At 23.5% G+C, this 26,284-nt stretch overlaps 4 protein-coding genes across 5 annotated transcripts; 3 read left to right on the top strand and 1 right to left on the bottom strand.

Moving 5' to 3' along the window:
* Positions 1 to 1,067: 1,067 nt before the first annotated feature.
* On the top strand, positions 1,068 to 5,040 carry LOC149032432 (uncharacterized). Its single transcript, XM_089172946.1, has 6 exons — positions 1,068 to 1,260; positions 1,441 to 1,649; positions 1,750 to 2,747; positions 2,815 to 3,109; positions 3,187 to 3,804; positions 3,997 to 5,040. The coding sequence occupies exons 2-6, from the start codon at positions 1,458 to 1,460 to the stop codon at positions 4,837 to 4,839; spliced, it is 2,946 nt and encodes a 981-aa protein (XP_089029072.1). The 5' UTR covers positions 1,068 to 1,260; positions 1,441 to 1,457; the 3' UTR covers positions 4,840 to 5,040.
* Positions 5,041 to 7,084: 2,044 nt separating this feature from the next.
* On the top strand, positions 7,085 to 11,306 carry LOC149032431 (uncharacterized). The gene is made up of 6 exons (XM_089173109.1): positions 7,085 to 7,175; positions 8,223 to 8,424; positions 8,868 to 9,877; positions 9,983 to 10,277; positions 10,598 to 11,212; positions 11,295 to 11,306. Exons 2-6 carry the CDS (start codon positions 8,233 to 8,235, stop codon positions 11,304 to 11,306), a joined length of 2,124 nt encoding a protein of 707 aa, XP_089029235.1. The 5' UTR covers positions 7,085 to 7,175; positions 8,223 to 8,232.
* A 6,476-nt stretch (positions 11,307 to 17,782) lies between these two features.
* On the bottom strand, positions 17,783 to 20,505 carry LOC107072688 (uncharacterized). Of its 2 annotated transcripts, XR_016176696.1 has the most exons (4): positions 20,318 to 20,505; positions 19,929 to 20,137; positions 18,469 to 19,828; positions 17,783 to 18,391 (listed from the first exon to the last, which is right to left on the bottom strand). XR_016176696.1 is itself a non-coding variant. In XM_089172950.1 (3 exons), exons 2-3 carry the CDS (start codon positions 20,118 to 20,120, stop codon positions 18,797 to 18,799), a joined length of 1,224 nt encoding a protein of 407 aa, XP_089029076.1. In that variant the 5' UTR covers positions 20,121 to 20,137; positions 20,318 to 20,505; the 3' UTR covers positions 17,783 to 18,796. The 2 variants fall into 2 exon arrangements, 1 of the variants encoding a protein (XP_089029076.1); XM_089172950.1 differs by having other exon boundaries at positions 17,783 to 19,828.
* A 1,439-nt stretch (positions 20,506 to 21,944) lies between these two features.
* Positions 21,945 to 25,941, top strand: LOC107072711 (uncharacterized). The gene is made up of 4 exons (XM_015332859.2): positions 21,945 to 22,522; positions 22,696 to 23,693; positions 23,780 to 24,074; positions 24,153 to 25,941. The coding sequence occupies exons 1-4, from the start codon at positions 22,508 to 22,510 to the stop codon at positions 24,831 to 24,833; spliced, it is 1,989 nt and encodes a 662-aa protein (XP_015188345.2). The 5' UTR covers positions 21,945 to 22,507; the 3' UTR covers positions 24,834 to 25,941.
* The last annotated feature ends 343 nt before the right edge of the window (positions 25,942 to 26,284 follow it).

The raw sequence follows: 26,284 nt of genomic DNA, 5'->3' as shown, positions 1-26,284 counted from the left end.
AAAATTTCCTTTACACTTTATTCAATTTTCCAATAAAAATTAATTCAACTTAAATGTATTTATGAATATGTTAACATTTATTTATTTACAAATGTATTTACAAATTAGGATAAGTTAAATCATTAGGTTTATTTATTAATATTCTATATTGTTAAATATTATTCTAACTATAAAATTAAAATTAAATTTTTATTGTTATTTATACAAAATTCGCGCCTGTGAGACTGCAACCCGCCAGACGCACTTTGAAAATGTTGCTTGCGAGCGCCACCTGTTGGGACAGAATTTTTTTGATGTCGAAACTGTTCATACAAGTGTGTATTACGGGTTGCCTATCATTCGGGCAGAAGAAAAATTCTATCCCAACAGGTGGCACTCGCAAGCAACATTTTCAAATTGTGTCTGGAGGGTTGCATCCTTACAGGCGCGTATGTTTTATAATTATTAAATAAATAATTATAAATATTGTTAATATATTATTATAATAATATTATAGAAAAAATTACCCTAATCTTCATACTATTCACTTACTTTTTTGAAGCTTTTACATCTAACTTGTGTAAACTGCTCACATACTTTTGTTTATACTATGTTGTTCTTTTAAACGAGAAAAAAATTTAATTTTCAAACAACGAGCTATTTATAGACTGTCAGCAAATAAGAACGAATAAACACGTAGGTTAGTTTGTTTAGATATTTTGCGAATGTACTCGGATTTATATAAATATAAATTATATTTTCATAACACTGTTATTATTCGTGTTTACAGGTAAGTAACAACATCTATCTTTGTATAAAATCGTTACTTTGATTTAATATTTTCAATCGTTAAGAACAAAAATACGTTATTTGTCTTTTAATTAGATTATTATAAAATTCATTTAGTTTAACTTTTGAGTTTTGTTTGACTATTCAAGAGTAAGAGATACTTTTATATATTATTATTAATAATTTAAGTATATAATTAATAATCGTTGAAATTCTTATCAAATTTTATATTAACTTGTGATTGTAATATTTGCCATTTTGTTTTTCTTTTTCTATTAATTTAAATCATTTTCTTTCAGTCTTTTTAGATATTTTATATACTTTTGTTGTTTTATTTTATTTCAAAAACAAATTGAACTTGATATATAATTTCGTTCAATTAATTTTATTCATCGATAACATGGCCTCTTCTACGAAGAAATAACATAATTGATAACTGATCATAATATTAACAAATTAAAGGAAAATATTGCAATCAACTTTAGTTAAAAGGTAATGTGAGTTCTTTCATATCATTTTGTTTCTATCAATAATAATATGAACAATAAATCATCGTTATATTAAACGTTATTATCTATACGAGCAGCATTAGAATTACTATCAAATTTAGGATACGTTTAAAAAGATAAATATACGGGAGTAAAATTGAATTTCTTTTTTGTTTTATTATAGTGAACCATTAGGAAACAATGGGTATCATATTCTTATTGTCAGTGACATTTTTTCTTACGTTTACAAGCATCAACAGTATTAATCCTTATTGCGCAGTAAACCCAACGTGTAAATGTGCATTTGTAAATAAAAACCAGATAAGTTTTGATTGTAATCTTGAAGATAATACAACATATGTCATTCACGTTAGATCAAAGGATTACTTGCAGGTACATTTATACACGATAATACTTTTTTATAAAAAAAAGAAAAGAAAAATGAGTCCCATAATTAAATAAAAAAATTATTTTCAATGATACTTTTCCACAGATTTATTGTAAACATTGGAAAACATGGAATAATTTTAATTACACGAGCGAAGTTGGCGGAAATAATGTCACTTGGGTGCAATTTAAATTTTGTGGAATATCTGATGAAATTAGTTTAAATAGTATTGTCAAAAGATTTGGCATTAATGAGACGAAAACTTTGATATTTGAATCATCAAAAAATTTTGATGGACAACTTAAAAGAAAACATTTTATTGGATTTGAAAATATTACTAAATTAGTTTTATCTGGTAATGGTTTAAAAAACATTCCGTATAATTTGTTCGTGAGTTTTCCCAATTTGACATGGATCGATCTATCCAATAATGAACTTGAAAGAATTAATAATATTTTCGATGTTATTCCACATATCAAGCGACTAGATTTATCTAAAAATAGATTGAAATCGATCGATAGAGAGGTATTCTTCAAATTGAATGCTTTAGAACATTTGGATTTAGTTGGCAATTATTTTGAACGTTTTCAAAATAATGTATTTGTCGATTTAGTATCGTTAAAAGCTTTAAACTTAAGTAATAATAACTTGGAAGAGTTTGATGAACACTTTTTCGGTAATATTCCAAATTTGGAGATACTTGATATTTCATTCAATTCTCTTTATCAATTACCTAAAACCATTTTCTATGGTGCAACAAAATTGCGAGAATTGTTTATTGAATCAAACAACAAACCTATGGATTCTTTGGAAGAAGATACGTTTTGGAATTTGACAAATCTCGAAGTATTGTCTATGAAAAATCTTAAATTAACAGTTCTTGAAGAAAAACAATTTTGGAATTCAACATTATTAAAATATCTAAACTTGGGTGAAAATATGTTTAAACAATTATTACCATTAACTTTCAAAGGTTTAAAAAATGTTGAAGTACTTTCGTTACATGACAATAGCATTGCATATCTTCCTGAAAATATCTTTCAAGATATGGAAAAATTAGAAAAACTTATCTTGTCTCATAATACTTTGACTACTATAACGGGGTATGTTATTAAAACTGATTATCATATTATATAGATAAAATAATTTGTGTGTGTGTGTATTTTTTAGAAAAATATTCGTTGGTTTGAAAGTATTGACCGAACTTAATTTGGAAAGCAATTTTATAAATTATTTGGGAGAACAGGCCTTAAAACCTTTGGAAAATCTCAAGATTATGAAATTATCATCAAATAAATTAGATTTTAAGGCTGATATTTTAAACTCTACATTTGAACATAATTTCAATTTGGAAGAATTGTATTTAGGGGAAAATTTGATACGAACTTATCCTCTCATATGGCCAGTTAGTTTACATAAATTACATTATTTAGATTTGAATCAAAACAAAATAGAAAACATATCGGTAAATATATTTTTATTGAATTTTATTATTTAAACATTTAATTTCAAATTAATCATCCTTTGATTATATTTTTACAGATGAGTCAATTATTAGTACCTTCCATCAATATTACAATCGATCTATCGTATAATCGTATCAAAATGATTTTCTTTGATAAGATAGAAAAACGCTTGGAAAGTTATTTTAGACTTAAACGAAATATCACATTTCATTTTTATAACAATCCCATATTGTGCAATTGTCAATTGTATCATCTGTTGCGTTTACTTGAACATGATATGCCATATTTTAATGATAGTCAATTTAAAATTGAATTACGTAGATCAAAGTGCATCGATGACGATGGTCATTACAAATATGAAATTAAACAATTGAATTCATTGACATATAAATGTAACGAACACGAATATTTTAATATTGAGAATAAATGTATGATTGGTTGTCGTTGTTATATAGTGCCGTATAACGGTGCACGAATTTATGACTGTTCTTATCAAAATTTGACTAAATTTGTTAAAACCGAGGTATTAAATGTCAACCATTTGAATCATACATTTGTATTAAATCTCACTGGAAATCATTTAACAGTATTGCCATCTTATGAATTAATCAAATCAGTCAACAAAATTCATTTATTGTTATCCAATAATCGAATTTATTACGTAGATTATAGGGAAATACCAAAAAATCTCGAAGTACGTCATTTCTTTGATTATTATTATTATTATTATTAACACGTTGAGTGTCACGTGAATTCGACACATGAAACGATACAGTTTCAATGGGAAGTTCAGTGTCATTCATTTATGACTGACGTGACACTCAACGTGTTAACATTGTATTTAATTGATTAAAATATATTAAACAAATTGAATTTTTGTTTATAGGTATTAGAATTGCATAATAATGATATAAAATCTCTCTCCAGTGATCTATTGAATACTTTAAGTAATGAAAATATTAAAAAATTGACACTAAGTGGTAACCCATATAAATGTGATTGTTATGCACGTGGTTTCCATGCTTTTGTTGACAAATATCGAAATAAACATTATGATTTGAATAATGTCAAATGCAATGGTAGTAAAACACCTTTTTATACAATTCCCGTTTTTCAATTGACCTGTGACAGTATGTTTTCAATGAAAGTAACAGCATTTACGTTTGTGATAGTTGTTTTTGTCACATGTTTAGCTCTTTTACTAATACATCGGATTAGTAATTTTTTTCGACGTAGAAATCCTGATGATATACGAGAAAGAGCACCAGAAAGACGTGCAAGCCCATTTCCTAGACCTGCAGGTGCATTACCAAGACTTGAAGAAGGTTCATTAAGACCTGTAGGAGCATCATCAAGACTAGCAGGACCATCATCAAGAGCTGCAGGACCATCATCAAGTTCTGCAGGACCATCATCAAGAGCTGCAGGACCATCATCAAGTTCTGCAGGAGCGTCATCAAGTGCTGCAGGACCATCAGCAAGTCTTGCAGGACCATCATCAAGAGCTGAAGTACCATCACCAAAAATTGCATGGCCTTTAGAAAAACCTACAGGTGTATTATTAAATGTTAAAGAACTATTTCCAAGAGATTCTGTTTGTACTCATATTGTTGATCGTAATGAAATGGAAATGACTACACTTAGAATACCACCAACAATATACGAATCTCCTTCTACTTCTGATGTGGAAGCAGAAGTAGAAGCAGAGATACATGAAGTAAAGAAATAAAAGAAAAATACATTGAAACAATTGGGGAATTAGAATTTATATATATATATAGAACGGGGGGGGGATTAGATTTTAAGGAAAGTAATTTTAATATGCAATTATAAATAAACAACAAAAATAGTATAGTAAATTTTAATCAGAATATAATTTTGTATATAGTTAGTTCATTTGTTTGAATCGATTGTTAAATTTGTTTTAAAAGACTTACTAAAACAATGTTAATTGAATGATGATTGGTCAATATTGTAATTTATTAAATTTGGTAATTTATAATAAATTTAATAAATAATCAATTTTGTTAAATTTGTTTCTTTTTACTATACTATATATTAATATCACAAGTATTATTATTATTATTATTATTATTATTATTATATATTTCATATATTTTTATTGTAATTTCTATTTTTATTAGCATTGTACATTTGTTATTGTCGTATTGATATACAATTGTTTATTTATTATTATTTATATTTTACATTTTTATCATGCAAATTGACAATATTCGGATAAAAGATTAGAAATAAAGAAAGTATTGAAAAAAAAAGGAAATATAAAAGTAAAATAATTGAAAGAGAAGGTTCTGAATATATTATTTCTAAAAATAATATAATATTAAATAATATTTTAAATGAAAACATTCGTTGCAATTTAAATAAAATAGTATTTTAATTATACAAATATAAGTTCATTAAGTTGCATTTTTTTTTGTATTGTTCAAGAAAATATTAAAATTTGAAATATTTTTATATGTATATATATATTAACGTTGTAAGATTTAAAAAAAAAAAACAAACTAAACACCACTAAAATACTATTTTAAACAATTTCAATAAATAATAAAATATATTTCATTTTTCAAATTATTAACTTTACAAACAAATAAAAAATATTGATGTTCAAAAACTGCAGAATTTTTGAACAAGTGTAATATTTTATTATCACAAATATTTTTTTGTTTGTTTAAATAAATATATTTATATATTTATATTATTTTTTTAGAAATATTATATTCTAGAACAATTTTTTTATGAAAATATATTTATTATTTGACATAAAAAAAAAAAACAAAGAAAAACTTTTTAACATAACTTTCTTTATTTTTTCTCTGAATTCATTGCATAATAAACGTAATTTTTTATAAAAAAAAAAAAATCAAATAAGAACCTTTAATAGTTAACGTAATAATATTTATATAAAAATTCAAAAAAAAAGAAAAGAACGTTTATGTATTTTAAAGAAAATATTTCATTACGTTGCTATTGGTGATTTATTGAAAAATTCTTTTATTTTATTATTTACTGTATATTAAACAATTACTTTTATGATTAAAATAATTCTTATATATATGAAATCTTTTTGTTTATGATTTTCATTATTCCTCTTTACATCTTTACATTTCATTTTAAATTTGAGATAGATGAAAACGTTACATTTTCAAATTTAATTGTAACATTATAAAAAAAAAAAAAATAATAATAATAATTCTATTTTAATTTTATTCAACATAATAATTTACACTTTGTTTATCAAAGTAAAATATATTTCAGAAAAATGTGTGTGTGTGTGTTTTTTTAAATATTGTTTTACTATTGAATTAATTAAATGTTTTAAATGTGTGTATGTATAGATTATATAATTGTACAAGTGTATTCGAGAAAATTTCGTTAATTTTCTACACAGTTTAGGTTAGATGATAATTATTGATATTTATTTGTATATTACGTTTTTCTTTGAAAATTGAGAAAAAAACAAAAAAAAAAATTCAGTTTACAAACAACGATCTATTTATAATACCATCATCAAACATTTAAGGTCATTAGTTATAATTTTCTTACGTTAATGTATTTCAATTTAAATATAAGTATATAAATTATTATCATAGTTATCTCTTAGTCCTTTGTGTTTACAGGATAAGGAAACAACGACAGTTTGTGTGTGTATGTAAAATCGTTAATTTGACTTAACATTTTGAAATCAAGTGGAAACAATAATACGTTAATAAATCATTTAATTTAATTAATTATTAAAAATCATTTAATTTATAACATCTGTGTTTTATTTGTCTATCGATCAAAAAGTAAGATATTTTAATATATTATTATTATTATTATTATTATTATTATTATTAATTAATGTATATACATTAATAATTAGTTGAGAAATTATGATCAAATTTTAAATCACCTTTTGTTTTATAAATTTAAATCATTTTTCTTTTTTTTTTTTTTATACTTAGTTTTGAAAACATCATCGCATCGTCTACGTGTAAATAGAATAATCAATTATTCATCATAATATTTAAATTCTTCTATCAACTTATTAATTTATTTCAGGTAATTATGTAAGATTATTTATTTTATTAAAGATTACATAATTTTATAATTTCAAATATTAGGTCGAGTCATAAATAACTTCCGTTTTTTAATGAGACTGATTTTTGAAGACGCGTTTCTAAGACTGATAAGTGCAACACACCTTTTATGCAGTTTTTTTAGTTTTTTTTGCACCCTTTGCAATTGTTCAACGTATCTATTGGATTTTGCTTCCAATATTACCTTTAAAAGGTTCATCAATATCGGAAATACGTCCCTGCACTTAGGTTCATCTTTTAACATCGTATCTCTAGAACGGAATTTTACAAAACCAATTTCTGACTGCCCTCTATCAGTTATCAGTCCTGCACTGTATATGCTGTATATTTTTTTCAGTTGCCACTTTAGTGCCATTGCCTTGTTTCAATTCCTTAAAGCATTACATGTCAAATATGCACTTTTTACTACTATCCATTTGAGTGGTTAAGAAAAACGGTTAAATGTAACATTGACTGTATAAAAAAGTTAACAGAAGACTAAACTGAATTCTCATCTATACAGTGATATCAAAAATCCGTTTGTTACGGTTACTTAATTACTTATTACGTTGTTTGTCCGCAATAGACTCTGAAACTACTGAACCGATTTTAATCAAATCTTCCACACTGTGTGCAGTTTTATCCAATTTGAAAGATAGGGTAGTTTATATTTCAATTTAGTTTGATAAAATTCTAACAAATGGCGGTATAAGGTAATTTGTAAATTTAAAGACGTGTGTATCGGCAACGCATGACGAAGACACCCCTAGTAATAGGTAAATACGAAAAATAGATTCTACATAGACGCATCGGAAGTTACTTATGACTCGACCTAATAATAATAAATTGGTATTACTGAAAAAAAAACACAGTAGTTTTATATAAAAAAAAAAATATGAAAAACAATAAATTATTATATGAATAAAAAATTAATAGAGTATTAAAGAATTTCTATGAAATTTAGGATTGATTTAAAAATAATTGAAACGATTTTTGAATAGTATTTGTAATTTAATTATTTTTATTATAGTGAATGAACCATGAGTATCACAATGTTATTGTCATTGATATTTTTGTCTACCATCACAACCATCAACAGTTATTTACTACCATGCGTTGAAGATCCAAATTGTAAATGCATATTTTCAGATTATTATGAGATTTTATTTTCTTGTAATTATACTGCAAAATCAAACTACAAATTTACAATTATACCTGATGAATATATACAGGTAATTACATTATCTTGATTATTTATTTCATATTATTTCATTATCGACAAAACTAACATTTCAATATTTAACTTTTGCTTACCACACTTGGGTCCAAAGGACCCAGACCTTTGTTCTTGCAACTTGAGTTCATTTTTCTCAATGGTTTAACTTTGATAATTATTTTCAACATATTTAAATGTAATTTAATGCTATAAAACTTTTATAATATTTTTAAGTAAGTATTAAAGAAGTTTAAAAAAAAATGTTGAAGTAAATCTATGCAATAGTTTTTTTTTTATAACAATTTTTCTCGGGTGTGGTAAGCGTGTTACTCCACGAAAAGTTGTAAGCAAAATTTTATATTATTTTGCAAAAAAAAAAAAAATTTGAAAACCTCTAAAACATCTTACATATACAATTAAAGTATAAACTGAATGTTTTTAATTTAATTATTTATACAGATTGTTTGTGAAAATTGGGAAAGATGGGATGACATGAGAACACATTTACATCGTGATATAATTGGTCAAAAAATCGAAAAAGTCAACATACAACATTGTGGAATATCATCGAGCAAGATTACGTTAGATAAAATGTTGAAACGTTTAGGAATTAATGAAACAGATGAGTTTACATTTAATTCATATAAAAAATATTACGGTAAAATAAGCAGAGAAGATTTGAAAGGATTGCAATATGTTAGACATATGAATTTGGCATACAATGGTTTAACGAATATTTCATCGACATTGTTTGAAGATTTTCATGATTTAAAGTCACTCGATTTATCTCACAATGAGCTTAAATTAAGTTATGATTTTTTTCATTCAACACCGCAACTTGGTTTACTCGATTTATCTTACAATGATTTGATTGAATTCACCTTCGTAGGAATGTTTAATAAATTGAAACAATTGGAATATTTGAAACTTAATCACAATGATTTGATCAATTTACCCGATGGAATATTTAATGATTTAATTGAATTAAAATTTGTCAACATAAGTAATAATAAATTAAAAACACTTCCAGATAGAATTTTTAATCAAACATTACAATTAGAAGTAATTGATATTTCAAACAATGAATTTGCTACACTACCGCAACATTTGTTAAGTCGAACACAAAATTTATTAACATTTGTCATGAATTATAACAAACGAATCATGTCAACATTGCCAACACATTTTTTCTCCAATTTAACAAAACTCGAACATGTTTATTTGATTGGTAATAAGATAACATTTTTACCAGAAAATTTGTTCGAAAATTCATTATCATTGAAATATATTCATTTGGATTATAATTATCTTACAACATTACCCAAAACAATTTTTCATGGTCAATATAATTTGCAAATTATTTCTATAAGAAATAATGTTATTAAATCATTACCCGATTATATATTTCAAGATTTGATGAATTTGGAAAGACTTGATTTAAGTGGAAACGAATTAACACATATAACAAGGTATATATTATTTATATTATCAATAATAATAATAAATAAAAAAAAATTAATTAATTAATAATTATTAACACGTTTCAAATATGAATGATTTTGTTTTGTTTATAGCGATTTATTTCACGGATTGACATTTTTGAAGGAATTGTATTTAGAAGAGAATGAAATATCGTATATCGAAGATACGGCATTTGATGAATTGATAGTATTGAAAATAGCTAATCTTTCTGATAATAAATTAACAATGGAGAAACATAATAATTGGTATTCCCTTCGTCGTAATTTATTTCTCGAGGAATTTGATTTATCTTACAATTATATTCAAAATTTAGTTTTCGATTGGACTAAATATGGACATTATTTAAGACACATTGATTTGAGTCATAATCAACTTTCTGACATTGCGGTAATTATCCTAATATAATAAATTAATTAATAATAAATAAATTTATTAATAATATTAATAATTTAAATTAATATTATTATTTATTATAATAATATATTAATTATTAATTAATATATATATATATATATATTGTATGGTAACATATTGTATATATTATATAAATTAATACTATATATTATATTATATTATATTATATTATATTTTATATAATTATATTATAATAATAATATATTTATATATATTTTATTTTATTATTAATTACATATAAAATAATCTTTGACATTTTACTTTTGTTTTTGTTGTTTTTTTCTGTTTTATAGACAAATTATTTAGTATTACCATCGTCAAAACTTGAATTCGATTTAACGTATAATAATATAAAAAATATAAATTTCAAGACAGAAAATAAATTAAAAGAATATTTTAAGAATAACCACGAAATTGTTATTCTCATTAATAATAATCCAATATTATGCGATTGTCGATTGTACGATTTTTTGAATTATCGTGAAAATAAATTGGAACTATTTAAATCGAATTATTTCAATTTTTCATTAGGAAACTTATCATGTATCAATCTTGATAAAAGTTCTGGTCCTGTTATTAAAAATTTAATGTCCAAAACTTATACTTGTCCCGTAGACAATTATTTAACAATTACTGACAATTGTCAAACCAATTGTGATTGTAAAATAAGATTATATGACAAAACTAGAATTTTAGATTGTTCGAATAGAAATCTGTCGACATTTGAGATTGATACGACCAAAATTCACGATTACAAAGATTATAATTTATTGGTGAATCTAACTGGAAATCAATTAACCAAAATACCAATGTTCGCAACTTTAGAAACATTAAAAATAACTGGATTATTGTTATCCAATAACAATATTTCATATTTGTCTATTAATTCATTACCAACATCTGTCAAAGTAAGTTTTTATTTTATTTTATTTTATTTATTAAATCGAGTCATAAATAACTTCCGTTTTTTAATGAGACTGATTTTTGAAGACGCGTTTCTAAGACTGATAAGTGCAACACACCTTTTATGCAGTTTTTTTAGTTTTTTTTTTTTGCACCCTTTGCAATTGTTCAACGTATCTATTGGATTTTGCTTCCAATATTACCTTTAAAAGGTTCATCAATATCGGAAATACGTCCCTGCACTTAGGTTCATCTTTTAACATCGTATCTCTAGAACGGAATTTTACAAAACCAATTTCTGACTGCCCTCTATCAGTTATCAGTCCTGCACTGTATATGCTGTATATTTTTTTCAGTTGCCACTTTAGTGCCGTTGCCTTGTTTCAATTCCTTAAAGCATTACATGTCGAATATGCACTTTTTACTACTATCCATTTGAGTGGTTAAGAAAAACGGTTAAATGTAACATTGACTGTATAAAAAAGTTAACAGAAGACTAAACTGAATTCTCATCTATACAGTGATATCAAAAATCAGTTTGTTACGGTTACTTAATTACTTATTACGTTGTTTGTCCGCAATAGACACTTAAACTACTGAACCGATTTTAATCAAATTTTCCACACTGTGTGCAGTTTTATCCAACTTGAAAGATAGGACAGTTTATATTTCAATTTAGTTTGATAAAATTCTAACAAATGGCGGTATAAGGTAATTCGTTGATTTAAAGACGTGTGTATTGGCAACGCGTGACAGGGACACCCCTAGTAATAGGTAAATACGAAAAATAGATTCTACATAATCGCATCGGAAGTTACTTATGATTCGATCTAATAGTTAAACAATATTACATATTACATTTTGTAATTTACGTTGAATAATATGATCATTATGCATCATGTCTTTGAAATCATTAGATATTTAATGAAATACTTTAAATAGCTACAATGTAGCTATTTTTATTATTCTATAATAACTTTATAGTTTTTGATATTTATTATTTGAAAAATTCATTGATTCGTAGACATTTTGATAATTTCTGTTTTCATTTGTTTTTTTATTTATTATTTTTTTTTTTTTTTAGATATTAGAATTGCATAATAATAATATAACAGAATTTAAATTGGAAGAATTTGCTTACTTCTATTCCAAACAATTGGATCATTTTACGTTAAGTGGTAATCCATTTAAATGTGATTGCAATATTAAAGAATTAATTCATTTGATTAAAATAAAGAGAATATTGTATAAGGATTTAGAAAAATTAGAATGTTTTGGTAATCCCATGTATATGACGTCTGAAGATATGTTGGATTGTTCAATAGGTTCTAAATCAACTGTAGGAAACACAACTATACTAATAATAATAATAATTGCAATTTTGTTTATAATAATATTACCATGGTGTCATAAAAGAATTACTGGACGAAGTTTAAAAGACAGAATTGTAGATATGCTTTTACCATGGAGTAATCTTATATAGAAAAATCAATCAAAAACAAAACTAAAAAAATGTCAGTTAAAACACCATACGAATATGAAATGAAAGTAATTAAACAAACAAACAAAAACAAAAATAAACAACCACCAAGTATAATGATTGTTATCAAATGATGATATTTCATTTGTTTTTGTTCATTTGAACAAATCACTCGGATAAACTTTTCCCATAAGAGTGGTCTTATATAGGAAAAACAAAAAACAATACTAAACTAGAAAAAAATTATAATAAAAACTCATATATGTCAGTTAACACCATACGAATTGAAATGAAAGTAATTTTAATATACATCTAAAGAAAAAAAACAACAACAACAAACAACAAACAACAACCAAGTATAGTAATTGTTATCAGAAAATGTTATTTAAATTTGTTTTTGTTCATTTGAATCACACGTTAATTAATAATTGTTCTAATAAACATTGTAAAACGGTGATTTATTGTTAATATTGTGATTTATCTGTCTTATTATTTTTTCAGAAGAAAAAAAGTAAAAAAGATTAGATAAAAATAATATTTTCACAGTGAATGAACATTGATCTTTGATTTTTATTAATTCTGGTAATTTTTACTTATACTTTTATAATATATACATATATTAATGAGGAATGAATTATTTCACACATATATGTATATATATATATGTATGTTTTTATTATACTCTTTTTATTGCGTATACATTTGTTATTTTTGACGTATTTTATTTATTTATTAATTTATTTATTTAATTATTTATTTATTTGTGTTCATGATTTCTTTTTTTTTCTAGATTTAAATTGACAATGTTCGAATAAAAGATTATAGAAACATTTATTGAATTTATTTCCAAATAATATTTTGATAATATATTTTATATTTCTTTGTTTTCAATTTTGTTATATTGAATATCTTTTATATTTACAAAAAAAAAAAGAAAAAAAAAAAAAAAACCCAGGGGGATGTCTCTTGATGATGATGATGATGTTTTTTTTCTTTTTTTTTTTTTTATATATATAAAAATAATACGAAGAAAAGCAAAATAGGAAATAAGGAAAGTTAATTTAAAAAAAGGGGGTGTTAAAATTGAAATAATTCAAAAAAGAGCTTGGATGGTGAGAATATTTCTATTATAAAAATAATATATTGCAATAATTAATATCTTTAACTAAGGATCATTTTGAAATTGAAATAGTATTTGTAATATATAAAATATATCTCGATAAAGTAGAATTTTATTCAATATTTGTATATATATATATATATATATATTAAAATTTGAAATATTTTTTGTAATATTAATATTGCAAAATATTTGAAATTTTAATATTGCAAAATATTTGAAATTTTAATAAAAGGTTTAGTTTTTGTTATTTTTTTTTCATTTGTTTTTATTTTTTTGAAACTAAAATCAAATTTCTACAAATACTATTTTGAAACAAATAATAAAATATTATTATTCGAAAAATCATACTATTCGAAACTAATAAAATATTTATTATTAACAAATTGAAAAATTAGATTAAACAAATTAAATATTTAACAATAATTTGTAAACAAATAATATATTTTATTTTCGAAAGTATCATTTCTTTTTTTGTTTTTTTGTTTTTCGAATAAATATAATATTTTATTATCAACAAATAATACGAATAAAATATTACGCAATATATATTATTTTTATAAGATTTATTTATTATTCAACAAAAATAAATGTTATTTATTTAAATACATTTGTGATATAGTAATAATAATAATAATAATAATAAATAGGATATATTTGTATAAACATTTACAATGTATATTAGTAAATTTATCAAAATAACCGAGCTCTTTAAAAAAATTTACCCCTTTTATTGTTATCTCTGATTTCATTGTATAATAAACATAATTATGTAACAACTATAAATTAAATTCTAGATGTGTACATAATAATATATTATGAATTAATAATTACTATGCAATGTAAAAAAGAATATTAATTTGTTGCAATTGTCATTAACTTATTACAGAAACATTATTTATTTATCTTATATTATTTTTCTTTTTTTTTTTAAGTGTATATATATATATATTAAATAAATTACTGTGTGTATGTATCAAACATTTATGAGGAATTTTTTTTTTTCTAACAATTGTAATAATTCCTTTACACCTTATATATATATATATATATATAATAATAATTTATTATATATATATATATAATAATAATAATAATAATTTATTAAATATTTTATATAAATATTATGAATTAATAATATTTTATAATTTAATATTAAATATATTAATATATATATATTAATATATTATAATATATTAATTATTTATATATATATAATAATTTTTATATATAATAAATATATTAAATTAATATTCCCAACAGGTGGCACTCGTAAGCAACATTTTCAAAATGTGTCTGGAGGGTTGCATTCTTATTGTATTTAAAATGTAAAATGAAATGTAATGATGTAAATAGGAATAATGAAAATCATAAACAAAAAGATTTCATATATAAAAGAATTATTTTAATCATAAAAGTAATTGTTTAATATACAGTAAATAATAAAATAAAAGAATTTTTCAATAAACCATCAATAGCAACGTAATGAAATATTTTCTTTAAAATACATAAACGTTTTTTTCTTTTTTTTTTTTTTTTTTGAATTTTTATATAAATATTATTATTACGTTAACTATTAAAGGTTCTTATTTGATTTTTTTTTTTTTTATAAAAAAATTACGTTTATTATGCAACGAATTCAGAGAAAAAATAAAGAAAGTTGTGTTAAAAAGTTTTTTTTTGTTTTTTTTTTTTTTATGTCATATAATAAATATATTTTCATAAAAAAAATTGTTCTAGAATATAATATTTCTAAAAAAAATAATATAAATATATAAATATATTAATTTAAACAAAGAAAAATATCAATGATAATAAAATATTACGTTTATTCAAAAATTCTGCAGTTTTTGAACATCAATATTTTTGATTGTTCGTAAAGTTAATAAATTTTCAATATGAAATATATTTTATTACTTGTTGAAATTGTTTAAAATAGTATTTTATAGGTGTTTAGTTTGTTTGTTTTATTTTTTTTTTTAAATCTTGTAATAAAATTTAAAATATTTTTACAACGTTAATATATATATATATATACATACATACATATAAAAATATTTCAAATTTTAATATTTTCATGAATAATACAAAACAAAACAAAATTCAACTCAATGAACTTATATTTTTAGATTTAAAATACTATTTTATTTAAATTGCAACGAATTTTTTCATTAAAAATATTATTTAATATTATATTATTTTTAGAAAATAAATATATCCAGAACCTTTTCTTTCAATGATTTTACTTTTATATTTCCTTTTTTATTCAATACTTTCTTTATTTCTAATCTTTTATCTGAATATTGTCAATTTGTATAATAAAAATGTAAAATATAAATATTAATAAATAAACAATTGTATATCAATACGACAATAACAAATGTACAATGCTAACAAAAAAAAAAAAAATTACAATAAAAATATATGAAATATATAATAATAATAATAATACTTGCGATATTAATATATAGTATAATAAAAATTAACAAATATTCCTTTCTTACATAATTTTTTCATTATCTCATTACAAATATTATCTTTTATCTAAATCTATCGATTCAATAGATAAATTACAATATTGATCAATCATCAATCAATTAACATTGTTTTAATAAGTCTTTTAAAACAAATTCAACTGACGATTCATACAAATGAACAAACTATATACAAAATTATATTCTGTTTAAAATTTACTATACTATTTTTGTTGTTTATTTATATTTGCATATTAAAATTACTTTCCTTAAAATCTAACCCCCCTTCAATATATATATATATAAATTCTAATTCCCCAATTGTTTCAATGCATTTTTCTTTTATTTATGTATTTGATGTATCTACTTTTGCTTCCTCATCAGAACTAGATGGTGCTTCTATTATTATTGCTGGTACTTTTAATGTAGCCATTTCCCTTTCATTACCATCATTTTTACGAGATCTAGGAGAAGTTTTTGGAAATAGTGCTGCAGCTTTTGATAATATTCCTGCTGGTTTTGGTGTTAACCATGCAACTTTTGGTGATGGTACTTCAGCTCTTGATGATGGTCCTGCAAGACTTGCTGATGGTCCTGCAAGACTTGCTGATGGTCCTGCAAGACTTGCTGATGGTCCTGCAAGACTTGCTGATGGTCCTGCAAGACTTGCTGATGGTCCTGGAGCACTTGGTGATGTTCCTTCAGCACTTGATGATGGTACTGCAAGACTTGGTGATCGTTCTGCAGCTCTTGATGATAATCCTGCAAGAATTGGTGTTGATCCTGCAAGAATTGGTGATGGTTCTGCAGGTCTTTGTGAGGGTTCTGCAGGTCTTTGTGATACTTCTTCATATCTTGGTAATTCTCCTGAAGTACTTGATGATGGTACTAAAGGTCTTAGTGCTACTTCTTCATATCTCGGTAATACTCCTGCGTCTAAACGATTACGATATCTACGTCGAAATAAATCTTCAATCTGACATTTTACTATAAGAGCTATAGTTGTGATAACAACAACTGTCACAAACGTATATGTGATTACTTCGATTGAAAACATACTGTCACAGGTCAAAGCAAAAAAGGGAACCGAAAAAAAAGGTGTGTCACTACCATTGCATTTGACATAACTCAAATCCGTATGTTTTTTTCGATATATGTCAACAAAAATATGTAAATTACGTGCATAACAATCACATATAATTGGGTTACCACTTAGTGTCAATTTTTTTATATTTTTATCACTTAAAATATCCAATATTTTAATAGAGAGAGATTTTATATCATTATTATGCAATTCTAATACCTATAAATAGAAATTCAATTTGTTTAATATATTTTAATCAATTAAATACAATGTTAACACGTTGAGTGTCACGTCAGTCATAAATAAATGACACTGAACTTCCCATTAAAACTGTATCGTTTCATGTGTCGAATTCACGTGGCACTCAACGTGTTAATAATAATAATAATAATCAAAGAAATGACGTACTTCGAGATTTTTTGGTATTTTCCAATATTCTATGTAATTAATTCGATTATTAGATAACAATAAATGAATTTTGTTGACTGATTTGATTAATTCATAAGATGGCAATATTGTTAAATAATTTCCAGTGAGATTTAATACAAATGTATGATTCAAATGGTTGACATTTAATACCTCGGTTTTAACAAATTCAGTCAAATTTTGATAAGAACAGTCATAAATTCGTGCACCGTTATACGGCACTATATAACAACGACAACCAATCATACATTTATTCTCAATATTAAAATATTCGTGTTCGTTACATTTATATGTCAATGAATTCAATTGTTTAATTTCATATTTGTAATGACCATCGTCATCGATGCACTTTGATCTACGTAATTCAATTTTAAAATGACTATTATTAAAATATGACAAATCACGTTCAAATAAACGCAACAGATGATACAATTGACAATTGCACAATATGGGATTGTTATAAAAATGAAATGTGATATTTCGTTTAAGTCTAAAATAACTTTCCAAGCGTTTTTCTATCTTATCAAAGAAAATCATTTTGATACGATTATACGATAGATCGATTGTAATATTGATGGAAGGTACTAATAATTGACTCATCTGTAAAAATATAATCAAAGGATGATTAATTTGAAATTAAATGTTTAAATAATAAAATTTAATAAATATATATTTACCGATATGTTTTCTATTTTGTTTTGATTCAAATCTAAATAATGTAATTTATGTAAACTAACTGGCCATATGAGAGGATAAGTTCGTATCAAATTTTCCCCTAAATACAATTCTTCCAAATTGAAATTATGTTCAAATGTAGAATTTAAAATATCAGCCTTAAAATCTAATTTATTTGATGATAATTTCATAATCTTGAGATTTTTCAAAGGTTTTAAGGCCTGTTCTTCCAAATAATTTATAGAATTGCTTTCCAAATTAAGTTCGGTCAATACTTTCAAACCAACGAATATTTTTCTAAAAAATACACACACACACAAATTATTTTATCTATATAATATTATAATCAGTTTTAATAACATACCCCGTTATATTAGTCAAAGAATTATCAGACAAGATGAGTTTTTTTAATTTTTCCATATCTTGAAAAATATTTTCAGGAAGATATGCAATGCTATTGTCATGTAACGAAAGTACTTCAACATTTTTTAAACCTTTGAAAGTTAATGGTAATAATTGTTTAAACATATTTTCACCCAAGTTTAGATATTTTAATAATGTTGAATTCCAGAATTGTTTTTCTTCCAGAACTGTTAATTTAAGATTTTTCATAGACAATACTTCGAGATTTGTCAAATTCCAAAACGTATCTTCTTTCAAAGAATCCATAGGTTTGTTGTTTGATTCAATAAACAATTCTCGCAATTTTGTTGCACCATAAAAAATGGTTTTAGGTAATTGATAAAAAGAATTGAACGAAATATCAAGTATCTCCAAATTTGGTATATTACCGAAAAAGTGTTCATTAAAATCTTCCAAGTTATTATTACTTAAGTTTAAAGCTTTTAACGATACTAAATCGATAAATACATTATTTTGAAAACGCTCAAAATAATTGCCAACTAAATCCAAATGTTCTAAAGCCTTCAATTTGAAGAATACTTTTCTATCGATCGAATTCAATCTATTTTTTGATAAATCTAATCGCTTGATATGTGGAATTACATCGAAAATATTATTAATCGTTTCAAGTTCATTATTGGATAGATCGATCCATATCAAATTGGGAAAACTCACGAACAAATTATACGGAATGTTTTTTAAACCATTACCAGATAAAACTAATTTAGTAATATTTTCAAATCCAATAAAATGTTTTCTTTTAAGTTGTCCATCAAAATTTTTTGATGATTCAAATATCAAAGTTTTCGTCTCATTAATGCCAAATCTTTTGACAATACTATTTAAACTAATTTCATCAGATATTCCACAAAATTTAAATTGCACCCAAGTGACATTATTTCCGCCAACTACGCTCGTGTAATTAAAATTATTCCATGTTTTCCAATGTTTACAATAAATCTGTGGAAAAGTATCATTGAAAATAATTTTTTTATTTAATTATGGGACTCATTTTCTTTTCTTTTTTTTTATAAAAAAGTATTATCGTGTATAAATGTACCTGCAAGTAATCCTTTGATCTAACGTGAATGACATATGTTGTATTATCTTCAAGATTACAATCAAAACTTATCTGGTTTTTATTTACAAATGCACATTGACACGTTGGGTTTACTGCGCAATAAGGATTAATACTGTTGATGGTTGTAAACGTAAGAAAAAATGTCACTGACAATAAGATTATGATACCCATTGTTTCCTAATGGTTCACTATAATAAAACAAAAAAGATATTCAATTTTACTTCCGTTTATTTATCTTTTTAAACGTATCCTAAATTTGATAGTAATTCTAATGCTGCTCGTATAGATAATAACGTTTGATATAACGATGATTTATTGTTCATATTATTTTTGATAGAAACAAAATGATATGAAAGAACTCACATTACCTTTTAACCAAAGTTGATTGCAAAATTTTCCTTTAATTTGTTAATATTATGATCAGTTATCAATTATGTTATTCCTTCGTAGAAGAGGCCATGTTCTCGATGAATAAAATTAATTGAACGAAATTATATTTCAAGTTCAATTTGTTTTTGAAATAAAATAAAACAACAAAAGTATATAAAATATCTAAAAAGACTGAAAGAAAATGATTTAAATTAATAGAAAAAGAAAAACAAAATGGCAAATATTACAATCACAAGTTAATATAAAATTTGATAAGAATTTCAACGATTATTAATTATATACTTAAATTATTAATAATAATATATAAAAGTATCTCTTACTCTTGAATAGTCAAACAAAACTCAAAAGTTAAACTAAATGAATTTTATAATAATCTAATTAAAAGACAAATAACGTATTTTTGTTCTTAACGATTGAAAATATTAAATCAAAGTAACGATTTTATACAAAGATAGATGTTGTTACTTACCTGTAAACACGAATAATAACAGTGTTATGAAAATATAATTTATATTTATATAAATCCGAGTACATTCGCAAAATATCTAAACAAACTAACCTACGTGTTTATTCGTTCTTATTTGCTGACAGTCTATAAATAGTTTGTTGTTTGAAAATTAAATTTTTTTCTCGTTTAAAAGAATAACATAGTATAAAAAGAAAGTATGTGAGCAGTTTACACAAGTTAGATGTAAAAGCTTCAAAAAAGTAAATGAATAGTATGAAGATTAGGGTAATTTTGTATATAATATTATTATAATAATATACTAACAATATTTATAATTATTTATTTAATAATTATTAAACATACGCGCCTGTAAGGATGCAACCCTCCAGACACAGTTTGAAAATGTTGCTTGCGAGTGCCACCTATTGGGATGGAATTATTTTTCACTCCAAACTGTTCATACACGTGTGTATTGCAGGTTGTCTATCTTTCGGGCAAAACAAAAGTTCCATCCAGTGTATAGAGGGTTGCATCCTTACAGGCGCGCGCATGTTTTATAATTACTAAATAAAAGTTAATATATTATTATAATAATATTATATAATAAATTACCCTCTCTCTAATCCTAATACTATACACTTACTTATTAGAAGGTTTTACTTCTAACTTGTGTAAGCTGCTCACATACTTTCTTTTTATACTATGTTGTTCTTTTAAACGAGAAAAAAATTTAATTTTCAAACAACGAGCTATTTACAGACTGTCAGCAAATGAAAAAGAATAAACACGTAGTTTAGATTTTTTGCAAATGTACTTAGGTTTATATAAATATAAATTATATTTTCATAACACTGTTATTATTCGTGTTTACAGGTAAGTAACAACATCTATCTTTGTATAAAATCGTTACAATAATTTAACATTTTGAATTGTTAAGAAGAAAAATTGTTTATTTTAGTTTTAATTAGCATATTATAAAATTCATTGAGTTTAACTTTTGAGTTTTGTTTGACTATTCAAGAGTAAGAGAGATACTTTTATAAATTATTATTAATAATAGTTGAAATTATTATTAAAATTTATATCAACTTTTGATTGTTATGTTTACCATTTTGTTTGTTTTTTTTCTATAAATTTAAATCATCTTCTTTCAGTCTTTTTAGATATTTTATATACTCTTTTGTTGTTTTATTTTATTTCAAAAACAAATTGAACTTGAAATATAATTTCGTTCAATTAATTTTATTCATCGATAACATGGCCTCTTCTACGAAGAAATAACATAATTGATAACTGATCATAATATTAACAAATTAAAGGAAAATATTGCAATCAACTTTAGTTAAAAGGTAATGTGAGTTCTTTCATATCATTTTGTTTCTATCAATAATAATATGAACAATAAATCATCGTTATATCAAACGTTATTTTTCTATAGGACTAGCATTAGAATTACTATCAAATTTAGGATACGTTTAAAAAGATAAATATACGAAAGTAAAATTGAATTTATTTTTTGTTTAATTATAGTGAACCATTAAGAAACAATGGGTATCATAATCTTATTGTCAGTGACATTTTTTTTACATTCACAACCATCAACAGCATTTCTACATTATGCTTCGATAATACAAACTGTCTCTGTTCAACAAATGGTAACGAGATAATCTATTCTTGCAATAAAACTAAAGATAAGGCATTTTTCGTCAACATTATACCAATGGATTCCGTACAGGTGTATACACATTATTTATATCATTTTATTTGATTATTTTAACTCGACAAAAACATACATTTTTGAATATTTTATGAAATATTTTATTTTATCAGAAAAAAAAATATCTGAACATTAATGTACAAACATTTAGAAATATCTTGTTATTAAAATAAAATATAATAATTTGACAGATTAATTGTTTAAATTGGCAAAATTGGCAAGAATATGATCTCAGTACAATTACAGTAGGAAAGGAAATGAATACGGTGAACTTTCAACATTGTGGATTAATGAATGAATTAAGTTTAAAAGATGTGATTACAAATTTAGGATTGGAACAAACAGATGAGCTTATATTTAATTCTTATAAAAACTATTATGGAAAATTAGAAAAAGAAGATCTTCGTGGATTTTATAATGTCAAAAAACTTGATTTATCATATAACGGTTTAACCAATATTTCACCGACTTTGTTTGACAATTTTCGAAATTTAAAGTCTCTTAATTTATCACACAATGAACTTAGATTACCATATACTGTTTTTGAAAAATGCAAATTTCTGGAAATACTCGATTTATCTTTCAATAATTTAACTAAAATATTTCACGAATTATTTTCTACATTATATTATTTGAAATATTTGGATCTTTCGTGTAATCATTTGGTGGATTTTGTATCTGGAACATTTGACAATTTGAAAAATGTAACATTTTTAAACATGAGTCACAATGATATAATGTATTTTACGGATGAAATGTTTTCTTCTTTACATTCCTTGGAAATACTTGATATTTCTTTCAATCAATTGATCGTCATTCAACCAAATTTATTGAAACATAATGCAATGTTAATTGAAGTGTATTTGCATGATAACAAAAAAGCGATAGGAACTTTGCCACAAGACTTTTTGGCAGATTTAACAAAACTACGAGTAGTCTGTTTAAACAATAATAAATATCAATTTTTACCAGATAATCTTTTTGAAAATTCAACAGCGTTAAAATACATCAACTTGAGTTACAACAATCTTCCTACATTACCGAAGAATATTTTCAATGGTTTACGAAATCTTGAAAATCTTGTGCTAAATGATAATCGATTTGAAACACTTCCTTATCAAATCTTGAAAGATTTGATCAATTTAGAAAAACTCGATTTGTCTGGGAATAAAATGACTCATATAACAAGGTACATTATTTTATCATTTATAATAAACAAACAAACAAAAATGTATATTTTATTACCATTTTTTGAAATATATGAATATTTTGTAGAGATCTATTTGACAACGTGCCATTTTTATTAGAACTAAATATGGAAAGAAATGAAATATCACAAATCGATGCTAATGCATTTGATAATCTGCTAATTTTAGAAATTGCTAAATTTTCTTATAATAAACTAACATTTGACAAGTATAATAATTGGTATTCACTTCGTAATAATCTATTTCTCGAGTCATTTCACTTATCACACAATAATATTGGATCGTTATTTTCCGCATGGACCAAAAATGGAGAATTTTTAAGATTATTAGATTTGAGTTACAATCAAATCAAAATCGTTAAGGTAAATATAATATTGTTTTTATATTTGAATTATCATCTTGATCATAATACTCTTGTCTATTTTTTTTTTTTTATATAGACAGATGAGTTAATATTTCCAACGAACAAGTCTGAAATAGATCTTACATTTAATAAAATAGAACATATTTGTTTTAAAAAACAATTGCCAGATTATGTAAAAAATAATGAAATTGTTGTTCATCTCAATCATAATCCCATAACGTGCGATTCGTACTTATACGAATTTTTGCGTTTTCGTGTTAACAGAATGCCAAATGTTCAATCTCATTGTTTTCACTTTTTATTGGGTAATTTATCATGTACTAATACTGATGAAAGTGTCAGGACTAGAATGAAATACCTGAAATTAAGCAACGATATCTGTCACGAAGATTCATATATCAAAATAAGTAAAAGTTGTTTATCTAATTGCGAATGTAGTGTAAGACTGGATGAAGACAATAATCGCATTTTAGATTGCTCGTATAGAAACTTAACGAAATTCTTTGTCGATCCAAAAAAAATGAAATTATTAAGAGGATACAATTTAATAGTTAATCTCACTGGAAATTTTTTAACAGAGACACCATCACTTCATGAATTAGAAGACATTAACGTAATTGGATTATTGTTATCTAATAATAACATTTCTAAAATGAATGCTAAGATATTACCATTAAGTCTCAAAGTATGTTGTTGTTGCTTTTTTATTTTTGTATCATATTATTTTGCAATTTTATTTTCTATTAGAGTTATTTGATAAATTTGTTATATTACCTTTTGTAGATATTGGAATTTCATAATAATAATATAACATTAATTACATTGAACGATTTCAACAGTGTGGCTACTAAAAAATGGAAACATTTTACTTTAAGTGGTAACCCATTAATATGTAATTGTCATGTATCATGGGCATCAAGTTTGTTCCAATTTCTTCGATACAAACATTCAGATATAAACGGTTTAACATGTCAAGGCATCTCTATGTCGAAAGTTAAATGTTGATTTGTTCAACCAAAATTAATAATTATTTCGTTCTTTGATGCTGTAATAATCATTTTGTTTTTAATTATGATTACATGACCAATTTTACGTAATATTTGTTAAAGAAAGATCAAGTGACAGATTACATTCATGAAAGTCATTTTAATATGCATCCTAGGTACAGTAATTTTAATCAGAATACATTTCTTTTTCATTCATTGCAATTCACTCTTACATTGTTTGAATTTTAATATGTTTTCTAAAAACATACTAAATCAATGTAATAAAACTGTGATTCCTTAAAAATATTGTCATTTATCTTATTTTGTAAAAATTGGATAAGAATAATAATACTAAGGGTGAATGAAAATGATTTGTAAAATGTTTTAATTTTTACTATACTTATTTAATTATATTATATATATATATTAATCACGAATTAATTACTTCACATGCATATATATTGTATTGTATTGTTCTTTTCTGCATTTACATTTGTTATCTCGTATTTATCATTATTTATTTATCATTTATGTCTTATATGTTTGTATTCAAATTGACAATGTTCGGATTACAGATTTTGGAAAGGGTTTTTTTTTTTTATATATATATATATTTGTAAAATTTAATAATTATGTTCTTTGTAATTTAGGTAATATCTTCGAAAAAAAAAAAAGAACAACTACACAATATCTTTGTTATATGAACAAACAATAAGTTTGTATAAAGATAAAATAATTCAGAAAATGTTAGGATATATTTCTGAAAATAATAGATAAAATAATATTTCAAGTATAATATACTATTTCATTAAATATAACATTATTTTTTTATTATATAAGAAAATATTAAAATGAATAATATTTGTATTACAGATTTTACAAAATATTTTAAAAGACAACAACCTTGTTTCTTTTTTTGTTTTTAAATATTTTTAAGTTAGAAGTTTCATTAAAATGAAACTTCTTTGTTGAAATATTATATTTTTCAATGTGAATAACATATTTTATTATCCAAAGTATAACTTTGTAAATAAATAAAATATTTTATTTTTGACATGTATAATTTTTCCCCCGAAAAAAAATATTACATGTGTTATTATCGGAAGTATTATTTGTTAAATAATTAAAATGTAATTTTTTTTATTTTCGAAAATATTGTGTAGTATGAAAGATAATATTTATATGAATAATTCTAATTGTAAATGATTTAATGTTTCGATTA

The sequence above is a fragment of the Polistes dominula genome, unplaced genomic scaffold (genome assembly GCF_049000335.1).
Source record: "Polistes dominula isolate Pdom_NZ unplaced genomic scaffold, Pdom_raw_medaka contig_22, whole genome shotgun sequence".
Lineage (NCBI taxonomy): Eukaryota > Metazoa > Arthropoda > Insecta > Hymenoptera > Vespidae > Polistes > Polistes dominula.
The sequence above is the reverse complement of the archived record's forward strand: the minus strand, read 5'-3'. Positions and strand labels throughout refer to the sequence as shown.

Bases quoted from the DNA above. Each gene is read 5' to 3' on its own strand.
- LOC149032432 (XM_089172946.1), top strand. From the start codon at position 1,458: ATGGGTATCATATTCTTATTGTCAGTGACATTTTTTCTTACGTTTACA. The intron at 1,650-1,749 runs GTACATTTATAC...ACTTTTCCACAG, and splicing joins GATCAAAGGATTACTTGCAG to ATTTATTGTAAACATTGGAA. The intron at 3,110-3,186 runs GTAAATATATTT...ATATTTTTACAG, and splicing joins ACAAAATAGAAAACATATCG to ATGAGTCAATTATTAGTACC.
- LOC149032431 (XM_089173109.1), top strand. From the start codon at position 8,233: ATGAGTATCACAATGTTATTGTCATTGATATTTTTGTCTACCATCACA. The intron at 8,425-8,867 runs GTAATTACATTA...TTATTTATACAG, and splicing joins TACCTGATGAATATATACAG to ATTGTTTGTGAAAATTGGGA. The intron at 10,278-10,597 runs GTAATTATCCTA...TCTGTTTTATAG, and splicing joins ATCAACTTTCTGACATTGCG to ACAAATTATTTAGTATTACC.
- LOC107072688 (XM_089172950.1), bottom strand. From the start codon at position 20,120: ATGGGTATCATAATCTTATTGTCAGTGACATTTTTTCTTACGTTTACA. The intron at 19,829-19,928 runs GTACATTTATAC...ACTTTTCCACAG, and splicing joins GATCAAAGGATTACTTGCAG to ATTTATTGTAAACATTGGAA.
- LOC107072711 (XM_015332859.2), top strand. The intron at 23,694-23,779 runs GTACATTATTTT...AATATTTTGTAG, and splicing joins AAAATGACTCATATAACAAG to AGATCTATTTGACAACGTGC. The intron at 24,075-24,152 runs GTAAATATAATA...TTTTTTATATAG, and splicing joins ATCAAATCAAAATCGTTAAG to ACAGATGAGTTAATATTTCC.